Raw genomic sequence first — 12,078 nt, 5'->3', positions numbered from 1 at the left:
TTGCCCGAGTCCGGCTTCCCTCCGTCGACCATGGCATAGGGAAGAGAGAAGAAGAAAAAAATGAAAAAAAATAAAATAGAAAAAGGTAAAATAGAAAAAATAAGATGAAAATATCCTTGGTGGGGGTAAATGTGTTACGGTTAGTAAAATTTGGGGTTTTTCATATCGTAAAAAAAAAAATTGGAACCCACTCCATTGGTGGTCGAGTGGTTTGCACTTTGCTCCCCCCCGCTAAGGGAGCGGGTTCAAATCTTTGTGGTTGCTTGTGTGACTTAACTACGGCCGGGTTAGGTGGGTGGGCTCGGTTTGTCCCAGGTTTATGCCGTTGATTGCCCAACTGTATGGCGGTTCTCGGATCATAAAAAAAATAAAAAATAGATTTTTTGGTGGTCTTTTCCTAACTTTTTAATTTGGCCAATTTAGTTATAGAACTTTAAAAAAAATTATTAATATAGTTCATCCGACCAATTTTGACAAGAAATTATTGGCATTGATATTGCTTGGTGTATGTGAACAAATTTTAAATATTTTTTTGAATTTTTGATTAATTTTATTATAATTTTATAGTTATTATTTTTTTTCCTTCTTCCTATGCCGATCCTTGGGCTTTGACAATGGCTGGTACCCGGGCACAAGCGACTGACAAGGGTCACCCTTATTGGTCTCAAGCAACGTCACCCTCGCCTGGATCTAGATGGGTGCTGCTTGGAAGTGACCTAGATTCTTCTGTCACTCCCAAAGTGTTCTCCAAGTACGAAGGTCATTCTTAGGTATCCGTTCCAAGGATGTTCGTCTAGACTTGTGTATAAATACTGATTTTTTCATCAACCCCTGAGTTTTGGCATCATGTAATGGTCAATTGCGATCCCAGTCACCTGTAATTTGTCTTCAAAGTTAATTATGTTTCAATAGAGAATGTAGAACATGTAAACATGTGAAAACATTTCTGCGTGGATTGAGTTCATGCACTTTATGTTCATATGTCGTCTTACATTTGATGGGAGCAAATGGAATCGGAATGAATGTTCTTGATCCATACCATAATATCTTGACTTTTTGCCTGCGATAAAAAGAAAGATTTGCCTAGACTCAATACACTACAGATTTAATGAATCTCAATTGCTAAGCCCGTGATTTAAGAGGGGGCCATAGTTTTACCCAACAATATCAAATCACCTCGAGTTAAATGTACTAAAGTTTTTAAATAACGAGTGCAACTAAAAAGGATACATTCATGATATCATTTTCGCTCTCTTTCTCTCTCATTCAAGCTCTCATGGGGATAGAACCTCCATTTGCAAAGATGCTACGATCGCCGAATCTTGCAAATCTCGTGGTTCGATACTTTTGTCTTGGAGCGAAATTCATCCTCCAGGCCAGACGATGTGATCGCGTGAGATCGAACAGGGTTCGACTGGGTCGGATGGATGGGGACTCCTTGTTGTCCTCGTCCAGCTTGGTTGAGATGGAGAACGAGAGGATGGAGGATTGCATTAGGGTTTACGAATTCCTTTGTGGGATTGGAATTGTCCTCGACGAGTTGGAGCTTCTAGTCACGGTCTAGGTCATGAAGGAGTGAATTGAATTTCTTCACAAATTGGGGCTGACGATCGAGGACATCAATTTGAGATGATTTCCGAGCTTTGGGGATTGATCACCGCTCCACAAGCCACAGACAAGCTAGGCTTGTGGCCATGGACGAGACCAAAGCGATAGCAGAAGGGGTGGGCAACGATAGAGCTGACCGCGAGATCCGTGGAAAGAGCTAGGCTTGCGGCCCAATCTGGACAAGCAATGGCAGAGCCGATTGCGAGCATTGATGGAGGCGTAGCATGGGCTGACCGCAAGCAATGCTGAAAGGGTTGGAGATGGTGGCTAAACGGGCAGTGCTATGTGAAGGAGGAGAAAGAAGAGAAAAATCAATTTTTTATTTTTTTATTCCACCTCAACAGGAACAAATATGTAAACAATGTAGTTTAGGGACTGGTAGTGCTAACTAGGCAAGCTGGCGTCAAGTGGGCCGGAAAAATTGATAAAAAAAATTGACACGTTGGATTTCCGACTATTTAAATCAGAATTGACACTTAAATGATCTTCTTCTTTTTTTTAAATAAATGACACTTAAGTAATTTGAAAAAAATATTTGACACTAAAGTGAGTATTGTGCATAACTTCTGACATCTCCTAGTGTCCTTCTCCCTTTTTTTTTTTTTATTTTTATTTTTTATTTTTTTATAGAGAATTATCGCTCATTTGATAGTTATTACTTCCATTGAAGCTAGGGTTTAGGTGGGTTTTGTGGGTTTCTTGTCACTCGCGTTTATTATGGCTTTGGACTCGATAATTTTACCGCGGTAGGTCTATCATTCTTGAATAAATCCTAATGAAATTCATAAGATAATCGAGATTTAACAGTGAAAATAACAGGGACGAAGAAAAGAATTTCCTCGCCAATAAGTTCCGAAATATAGCCACCGTGGAACAATAGCTTTGCCGCTATCAATGTGTTCTTTTGGTGACAGCTAACATGTATCCATTCGATGTTTTCTCGGCCTTTGACTTGTTACTAAAGTTAAGAAAACACGAAAGATTAAAATTCTTTCTTTGTACATGGGCAACTATTACTTGAAAACATCGAGACAAACGAATTCCATTATTTTCTTTTTTGATATCGGTAAAATGGCTCACAATGTGTGCGTCTCCAGCTACAGCAGGCTTCAACACGAACAGCAATCTTCTGAGCCATGAGTTCTCCATAGAGCATAACTATGTCTTGGAGCATAACTATGTCATTACATACCAGTTAAGAAATCATAGCTTCTTCCTCTCAGCTAAGAGGTAGTCATCAAACTGGTTGGCAGCCAACGTCTAACTGCAGAGATGAATCCCATCAATAGCGGAATGATAGTTAGAAAAAACCTACGTTGGAATAGCGCCTCGAGGATCAGTACTAGACATTCGCAGGTTGCTTAATTCGTGACGTGTTGCTTTAGATCAGTACCCTATTCTAGGAGCTTTTGATCGATGCTCCTAAATTCACGACTCCCTCTCCCTTGGGGTTTATGTCTTTTCCCAAAGCCACCGCCCACTTCTTCTAGCACATCCGTGAGGAAGGTCTCCTTCCCCTCTCCCTTTTGCCTCTCCCTCTTGCCACCTCTCTATCTCCTCAACTTCAAGACTACTTTGTTGATTTCGCCGACGACGCTATCGACATCCTCCACGGAAGTGAAGAGTTTTGTCCTGTGAGCCTAGAAGTTCAAAGTGTCAGCACCTCGGAAGAATTTGCTCTTCCGGATCCGCTAGCTCGATCCAGCCCTGGTGCTTCCTCCATATGGTCGGGTACTTCTCAAGTCTCTAGGCTTCTCTGCTGATGCTTAGAGTAGTTGGCTTATCAGAAAGTGATTTTGTGATCAACTAATATCTCTTTTGCATGTCTTCTTTGCATGTCTTCTCTCCTTATGTAGAGCTAGATCTAGCTCTAGATTTGGGTGTTCTATTATTCCGATCTAGTTATAGATGTGGGATTTACAATGCATTTTCTATACTCTTTCAACCTATTGGCGGTGTTGTCTTTATATAATGATGGTGTTAAGGAGGCTGAATCTAGGCATGCATCGCCTTTTAGGAAAGCCATAACTACTGGAGAGGGAAATCTTAACGTGTGCTCATCACTGATAGTACAACATTTAGTAATCGCTTGCCCAATGTGCTTTGATGCCACGATAGTCTTGCCTTTGTGGAATGGGCAAGTTTTTGTCGGCCCTACCAAATTGATTTATCTTGCATATTTACTTATTTTGTGGATTTGCATTTTTATCTTGAAGTCATGTACTTTTTTTTCGTGTGAATTAAAAATTTTCCTTCTAACAAAACAAAATTGGGAGCTTTGATTCTTGCTGTAGATTCAACTGCTCATATTTCTTGCTTTGACGTTTCGCAATGCAGAGGATTTGAAGTCCATCACTCTTTTCCTCCTTTGAATTCAAAGTGTTGAAATACAAAGAGTGAGTTGCATGTTACTTTATTGATTCATTTCTACCTTACATTGTAGAAGAACTCTCAAGTATTACCTAGGACAAATGCGTCATTTGATAAATCTTGACAAGTGCATGTTACTTTATTTCAAATCCAAAATTTGAATTTTGTCTATTTGATAATCAACCTTACAAAGAGAATTCAAATTTTGCAACACTGCTTTCTTCCCACGTATTTGTGGACGATTTCTTCATTATTTTGTGAATAAGTTCTTTCCATTAATTAATGATTCAAGTTTTTTGTAATAAGGTTGTTTTGTAAAATCTTTTAAATTTCAATCTTTTGCATCACCAACCTTGTGCGCCTTAGCTAGTAACAATAGATAAATAGAATAAATCCCTTAATGGACAGTTTCATCTAAAATTGCGCATATATGCAATAAGAAAACTAAATTGCACTATATGAAAATCCATTAGGATTCTTAATTAGTTATGTTATGGTGAAGGAAACAGAAAAGTTATGAAACGATAACGAAAGTAAGTTTTTAAAGGCTCCTAGAAAGTAATCATATACATTGAATACAACTATTTAAAGAAACAAAGGGCTATATATAGACATATGCATATATTATAGGTTATAGATGTTTCTGCACTATAGATTGACTGTTTTTTCCCTTCACATCAACAATGTTAATAATTTGGATTCAAATAATGATTATACACTATCCTCTACAATTATAAAATAAAATGCATCGTTTTCTTTTTTCATTGGTTTTTGCTTGATTTTGGAACAGGCATATAATCTATCTAAGATTGCTTTTTTGTTTGTGTGTAATAACGCTAACTAGTTTTGAGTTAAAAGTTTCAATTAAATAAATAAGTCTTCAATCTCTCCATACTACAAAGGAAATTAAAAGTGTTTTTCAACTTCATACTTCAACCCAAGAACTTCGATAAAATACTTGCCTACTATAAGATGGAAAGCAAAAATCTATACTAAATAATTGACGAAACATAATTTGAAGATAGTCCTTAACGCAAGTCACCCCATCACTTTAACTATCACACACTTGTCATAAATTTCTCAAAGATTTCAAATTACTTATAAGTTTCTCATACTACCATAAATTGGATTCATTTACTAAAATTACTTTTCTCATAAGTTTCTCATAAGTTTCTCAAAGATTTAAAATTACTTATAAGTTTCTCATACTGCCAAATCACTTTTCTTTTCTTTTTTTTCTTTTTTTCTCGTATCAAATGTTCATATGCATGTTTGTGTGTGTTTTATTGGCTGGTGTTTCCAGTAAGGTCAGCAAAAGTATTTAATAAAAGTCAAAATCTCCCTTATTATGTTACAAAGACCAAGCTATAATGTTCAGAATCTCATGACAATAATAGTCGGAATCTGATTCGTGTGGATTTCCGTGATCTGATTTGGCTTCTACGTCAATCCACCAACACCTTCTTCATAAACCCTCCAAGTCCCTCAAAAAAATCCATTCATGGCGGGGAGACGGGGAGTCCGATTTCTCTACCAGAGGTGGAGGAGGAGGTTGATCACATCACCCACTTGCCCGACGCCTATCGAAAAACATGCGTCGTCTTCTTTTTTATTGGTTTTTGCTGGATTATGGAGGGGGCATATAATCTATCTAAGATTGTTTGTTCCGATTGTGTATATTAATGCTAACAAAAGTATTTGATGAAAATTAAAAGTCTCCCCCATTATGTTACTATGACTTAGCTATAATTTTCAAAATTCTTGTGAAAACAATATTCGAAACCTAATTTGCGTGGATTTCGGGTGATCTGATTTGGCTTCTAGGTCAACTCACCAACACCTTCTTCCTAAAACCCTCCAAGTCCCTCAAAATCCATTCATGGCGGGGAAACGGCGGCTTCTGATTTCTCCACTGCCGCCAGCGGCGGAGGTTGATCACATCAGCCACTTGCCCGACGCCATAATCCACCGCATCTTCTCCTTCTTGCCCTTCAAAGACGTGGTCAAGACCAGCATGTTGTCCAGGCAATGGCGTTTCGCTTGGACCTCCACTCCATACATCGATCTCTCTCCCCGGTCAGACGGTGTCCTTCCTTCGACCGGCAGAGCACTGAGTCTCTGCACAGCTGCTAAGATAGAGAAGTTCCATCTCGACGCTTCTTCGATGTCTGGTTTATACATCCCACTCTATTGGTGGTTTCGCATTGCCGTGGCGCGGAAAGTGGAAGACGCTTCGTTAGGCTTGGACGCTTGTATCACCCCGTACCTCGAACCTTGTGCGATTGTGCGTCGCTGGTGAGCTTGCGAGTATCTAGATGTCGTTTCGCAAGAGATGCTATCGTCAACTGGCCTTCTCTTAAGAGATTGTGTATTCACAACGTTAGGTTGCGTAACAAGAAGATTATGAAAATCTTGAGCGGGAGCCCCGTTCTCGAATCTCTTACATTGCAGTTCTTGCCCAGCAATCACAACCTTTGGATTGATTCAAGATCTCTAAGAGAGTCAGTGATCGAAGCTGATTATATTCCGTCGCTCAACAGCTCGGCTCTGAATCTGCTTTCATTGCGTCTGTCGGGCGGATCTGTCCTTACAGGCTTTAGACTAAACTTAGTATTTCATTAGCAGAGGCAGAGTTGAACTTTAAGAAGCCAACCGCTTTTCTTGGCTACTTTTCTGACCGGCTGAAGTTACTTCCTGAGCAGCTGCAAAATGTCGTGAAAATCACAATCGGAAGCTGGTTCCTGAGGTGCGAGTCTTTCTTCCTTTTCGTTAAGTATGTTATGTCCTTCTTGTCCTTGTAAGCTGGTATTGATCCATTTGCTCTTGAAGCTTTGTATCAGAAGGCAGAGAATGTTGTCGTGCGTGCATTAGTTTTCTTTTTCCCTATGTTATATTCACGAAAAGAGCCATCCGGTTTTATGTATTTTCAGTTTGCTCCGCTAAGAACCACCAAATCAATCAAATTCTTAGTATTTCTTATAGCTAAATTGGTCCACTCCCCTTTTTCTTTATCAGCAAAGTGGCTAGTTGCAGTTTTCATGCACATTGCATGTTCGTAAAAGCTTATGCTTGATGGTAAATCATTTGTATGATTTCAGCCTTCCGAAGTCATATTTTGTTCCACGAGCATCGAATGATGCTAAAGCAGTCAAGCAGTGACCGAGGTGCTTCCTCATTTGTGGAAAAAGATGTTCCCTGTTATATCATACATATATGGACCTCAACAGCTAAGTCCATAATAAATGAGCTCGCATTAAAGCTTTTCTTCTTGGTAGTAATAGAAAGTAAAAGCAATGGTCATATCTTGTTCTGCTACTTGGCTCACAATTCAAGTTGTTTTCAGCTTCTATCGGCTGCAGAGGTAAAGAGAATGTATCCTACAGGTTGTAAACGCGACCTTCTAGGGATGGCATACTTGCTGCAGAGTTTTCCGCTGCTGGAAAGGCTAGTCATAAGCAATCCAAAATCCAATAAATTCACGGTATTATTCTATCTTTGAATCTAGACATAGTTACATATATGCTTTCGGCAGTCAACTTCATATCATCTACTTTTGGGCTTTTACCATGAAGCTGCTGAAGTACAATCAAGTCTCTCATTGCGATTCATGTTTTACACACGTTTGCATTTACTTTCATAAACGAATTGGTTTGTGAAAAAGCCGGGATGCTTTGAAGCTGCATGGAAAAAAGTTAATTGTTCTGATGTGATTATAGATTCATTTGGGTTTGTGAGAATTTATAATGTGTTGTACCAGATTTGACAAGCTTGTTGGGAAACAGATTCCCAAATTAATCTGATACTCAATCGAACCCTAAAAATAACGAACGCGGAAGCGTGTCCAGGAAACACATGTTACACCGATCATAAGGTACATTATGAAGTCGAACATACCTTGTCTTTCACAGATTAAAACAACGATGTTGCAGTTCGGAGAGGAATCTCGATATTGCCGAGGAGAGTACTGTTCTATTTAGGGAGAAACTTTTTTGAGAGTGTAAAACTGAGAGAACGTAATTTCTCTCTCTAAAAATGCTAATTCAAAATAACATAACCGCTCATATATCTTAACCGCTCAAATATCATAACCTCTTCCATGGGCTCTTCACTTACAGGCCGGGTTTTGGCCCAACATGGATGGATAGGCGTATTGATTATATCCATTCGCCACAAGACGAGCTTTATGTCTTTCTATTGAGCAATCAGCTTCACGCTTTATTTTGAGAACTCACTTGTTCCCAATGGCTTTGCGTCCTTTTGAAAAATCAACCAGTTCCCAAACATATATTGACTTCATTGACTCAATTTCCTATTTCATTGCATATATCTATTTTTTCTTATTAGGGCAATTTAGAGCCTTATTAACATTTCTTGACTCATCTCCATCTTGCAAAGCAACCATAAAAGTTTCACATTCAATGCCAAAACGTCGACGGGGAATACTTTTGCGACTTGTTTACTTTATGGGAGATTGTACACTTTGCACATTATTCCTCATTATGCTCCCACTCGGATTACATAATGACAATATCGTCTCATCAGGTGGTTGTAATTAAAAGTGAGTTGAATTAAATTCATCACTTCTCATGTTGCTCCCATTTGAACGAACTCTACTAAGTTCATTATCTTGAACCAAGGTTTCAAATAAGAAGTAATCCTCACATATTTCGTTTTTCTTAGGAAATTCATTCTCTAAGAATGTGACATCCCATGATTCAAATTCAATTATACTCTTACTTTCCTGCTCACCTATAAACACATAACTTTTGGAGTATTTAGAGTATCTTATAAAAATATTCTTCTTACCTTTGTGACCCAATTTCCTATACTTGTGAGAGAGCTCATGAGTATAGGTAGCACAACCCCACGGTTTAAGAAAACTTAAGTCCAGTTTTCTACATGTCCATAACTGGAAGTAACTAATTTGGAAGACACACGGTTAAGTATATAGGTAGCAGTTAATAAAGCATCACTCCAAAAAGTGATAGGTAAGTTAGCATGCGCCATCATGGACCTAACCATTTTTAGTAGGGTTCCGTTTCTTCTTTTCACAACATCATTTTGTTGAGGATTATATGAAATAGACAACTGGCTTTCGATTCCTTTTTCATCATATAAATTTCTGAACTCATTCGATAAATATTCTCGATCTTGATTGGATCTCAATACTTTTATTTTCTTGTCTAATTGATATTTTACCAAGCTCATAAACTTCTTGAAACAACCCAATATTTCATATTTATGAGAAATCAAATAGATATATCCAAATCGAGTATAATCATCAATAAAAGTAATGAAATAAACAGCATTGTGCCTTCCCCTCACATTCATTGGACCACAGATGTCGGAATGGATTAAATGCAAAGGAAACTTAGGACGCGTTTGGTAACGATTCTGTTCCCGGGAGTAGATTCTGATCAGAACTGATTCTTTTCGATTCTGTTCCCGGGAACTGATTCTAAACATTTTAAGTCGTTTGGTAACTGTCCAAAATTTCTAATTCTGGAATAGAATTGTGTTTGGTACCGTGCTCATTAATTCTATTCGAATCAATTTCTTTTAGTTTTTAAATAATTTTTTACTTTTTTCCTTTTTTTCTTTTATTTTTTCATTTTTCATTTTTTTCTTTTCTTTTTTCCTTTTCCTTTTCATTTTTTCCTTTTTCCTTTTCTTTTTTTTTTTTTTTCTTTTTCTCATCATCTTCTTCTTCTTGTGGCCAATCGCCGGTTCGGCGACCGGCCAGACGAGGGTCGGCGACCTCACCAGAGCGTCACCGGCCCTCGGCAAGGCCGACCCTCGTCGACCGAGCCTCGCGAGCAGTTGGGTGAGCCTCGCCTAGCCTCGCCGGTGGCCAGGCCAGCCTTGTCGGGGCTGGGCGAGGCCTGCCAAGCCACCGGCGGAGCTGGGCGAGCCTTGCCTGGCCACCGGTGGGGCTGGGCGTCACGAGGCTTTGCCCAGCCCTTGCTTAGCCCCGGCGAGGCCGAGCCTCGCTAGATCTAGGGAGGCCGAGCCTCGTCGGTGGCTGGGCTTGCCTTCGGCGAGCTCGCCGAACCGGTGGCGGCGGATGGCAGACGGTGGCGAGCAATGGTGGACGACGGTCGCTAGATGGCCGAAGGGAAGAAGAAGAGTTCTTGATTTTGATTCTCAAATTCGTTCTTGGAACAAGAATCAACTTTTTTTTTGTTCTTGATTCTATTCCCAATCTGTTCCTAGGAACAAAAATTTTATCAAACGCGATTCTAGGCCCAAACTAATTTTGGGAACAAAGAATCAGAATTTGGCCCTGTTTGGATGGTTACCAAACATGGCCTTGGCTATTTTACCTTTTTCCAAATGGTTTCCTTCTTGTTTCTCTACTAGGCAATGCTCACATATGAGCAAATCGACTTTTTCAATGTTGCCCAACAAGCCATCTTTGGCTAGTCTATTCATACGTTATTGACCAATATGATCAATTCTAGCATGCCACACATTCACATTATTATCATATAAATTTGAAGACGTGAAAAGGGAATAACAAATATTGACATCACCATAGTCAGCATTCAATACAATAAAACCATCTAGAAAATAACCACAACCATAGTAGTTTGTGTTCAAATACAAATCCATATCATTATTATGGAAGTTCATACTAAAATCAAGCTTAACCAACATTAAAATAAACACTAAATTTCGACGAATCTCCGGAGCATATAATTCATCATGTAAGAACAAAGTACGTCAACCATGCATGTTCAATTGGCAAGTGCCAATCCTTTTTACTTCGACTCTGGAGTTATTTCCTACATAAATCCACTTAGTTCCAGTCAGTACTCGTTGAAATTCCATGAATGATTATCTATCATTCACTACATGGTATGTTGCTCCCGAATCTACAGTCTACAAAAGATTAGATTCAATTAAGAATACAGAACTTGACACATAAGCAAAGTTCTCAAAAGTACGAATGGTGTTTACCTTCTTTGGCTCGCGATAGTCGCGAGTATAGTGACCCTTCTTGTCACAATTGTAACATTTCACCCTTGACAACTTCTTCATTCGATGATGCTTTCCTCTTTCATGTTGGTCAACTTTTGGTTTCTTCCCTAAACAACTTGCTCCATTGCCTTTCCACCATTTGAACGAATCAAGACGTTTGCGCTTGGAACTCGAAACTCCATGTGAGCTAGAACTAGCATAATAAATATCAGATTCTGACTTAGCTGCCAGGAGACGGACATCTTCTAGCTCAAGATGGCGCACAACATCCTCAAAAGTTTTATTGTTCTCATTGTGGGTCAGGTGTACCTTCATATGCTCCCAATTCTGAGGCAAGGAACGGATCACTACTTGCACTTGCTGCTCATTAATTAGGACATGATCAGCATCCTTCAGCTCGTTAATCATGTTTGACATCTTTCTCAAATGTTGTTTCATGGTCTGACCATGAGGCTTCTTGTAGGATTCAAACCATATAGTGAGTTGCCTCAGTTTGGTCACTGATGTATGACCAAATCTTGCTGCCAACTCTTCCCACATTTCGTTGGCATTCTCAAAATGCCTGAACTAATGCATGACATCATTCTCCATGCTACTCAGCAACGTAATGCGAGCAAGAGAGTTTTCTCTTCCATGCAACAAATGCATCCTTATCTCTATTATGTTGTGCAGCGTTCCCATCTTCAAGTTATTTCATAGTTAGGTTAAGAGCTTCTAGTGCCTCTTGCTTTTCTAGCACATATTGAATCTTCATATACCATATTTCATAATTATCGCCGTTCAGCTTCTCACTTTTATTCAATTCAACGAATATGCTCTTAGTGGCTTAAGCCATTGATCTAAATATATTAGACATATATGCATGAATTATTAATGCCTATCATTTATGGATCAATTTTGCATAAACCAACATATTAATGAGTAATTTCAAATAAGGTTTCAGAATTAAAATGTTACTAAGTTTTCAATCATCATCCAAAAATCCTAACTTGAAATTATTATTAATATAATCTTCTATGCAAAATAAGTTCTTTGAAGCTACAAAAACTTCTATGAACTACCAACAATAGTTAATAATAACATAAGCAAATGATAATGGACATCCAGTAATGATTCAAG

The 12,078-nt window shown here is 38.8% G+C and overlaps 2 protein-coding genes across 2 annotated transcripts; one reads left to right on the top strand and one right to left on the bottom strand.

The window, feature by feature from the left end:
• The first annotated feature begins 5,857 nt into the window (after window positions 1-5,857).
• On the top strand, window positions 5,858-6,600 carry LOC104447296 (F-box/LRR-repeat protein 25). The gene is made up of 2 exons (XM_010061052.2): window positions 5,858-6,273; window positions 6,363-6,600. Exons 1-2 carry the CDS (start codon window positions 5,858-5,860, stop codon window positions 6,598-6,600), a joined length of 654 nt encoding a protein of 217 aa, XP_010059354.2.
• A 4,229-nt stretch (window positions 6,601-10,829) lies between these two features.
• LOC108959618 lies at window positions 10,830-11,499 on the bottom strand. Its single transcript, XM_018873487.2, has 2 exons — window positions 10,939-11,499; window positions 10,830-10,853 (listed from the first exon to the last, which is right to left on the bottom strand). Exons 1-2 carry the CDS (start codon window positions 11,497-11,499, stop codon window positions 10,830-10,832), a joined length of 585 nt encoding a protein of 194 aa, XP_018729032.2.
• Window positions 11,500-12,078: the final 579 nt, after the last annotated feature.

The sequence above is a fragment of the Eucalyptus grandis genome, chromosome 5 (genome assembly GCF_016545825.1).
Source record: "Eucalyptus grandis isolate ANBG69807.140 chromosome 5, ASM1654582v1, whole genome shotgun sequence".
Classification (NCBI taxonomy): domain Eukaryota; kingdom Viridiplantae; phylum Streptophyta; class Magnoliopsida; order Myrtales; family Myrtaceae; genus Eucalyptus; species Eucalyptus grandis.
Note: the sequence above shows the minus strand (reverse complement) of the source record. Positions and strands in the feature narration are given on the sequence as shown.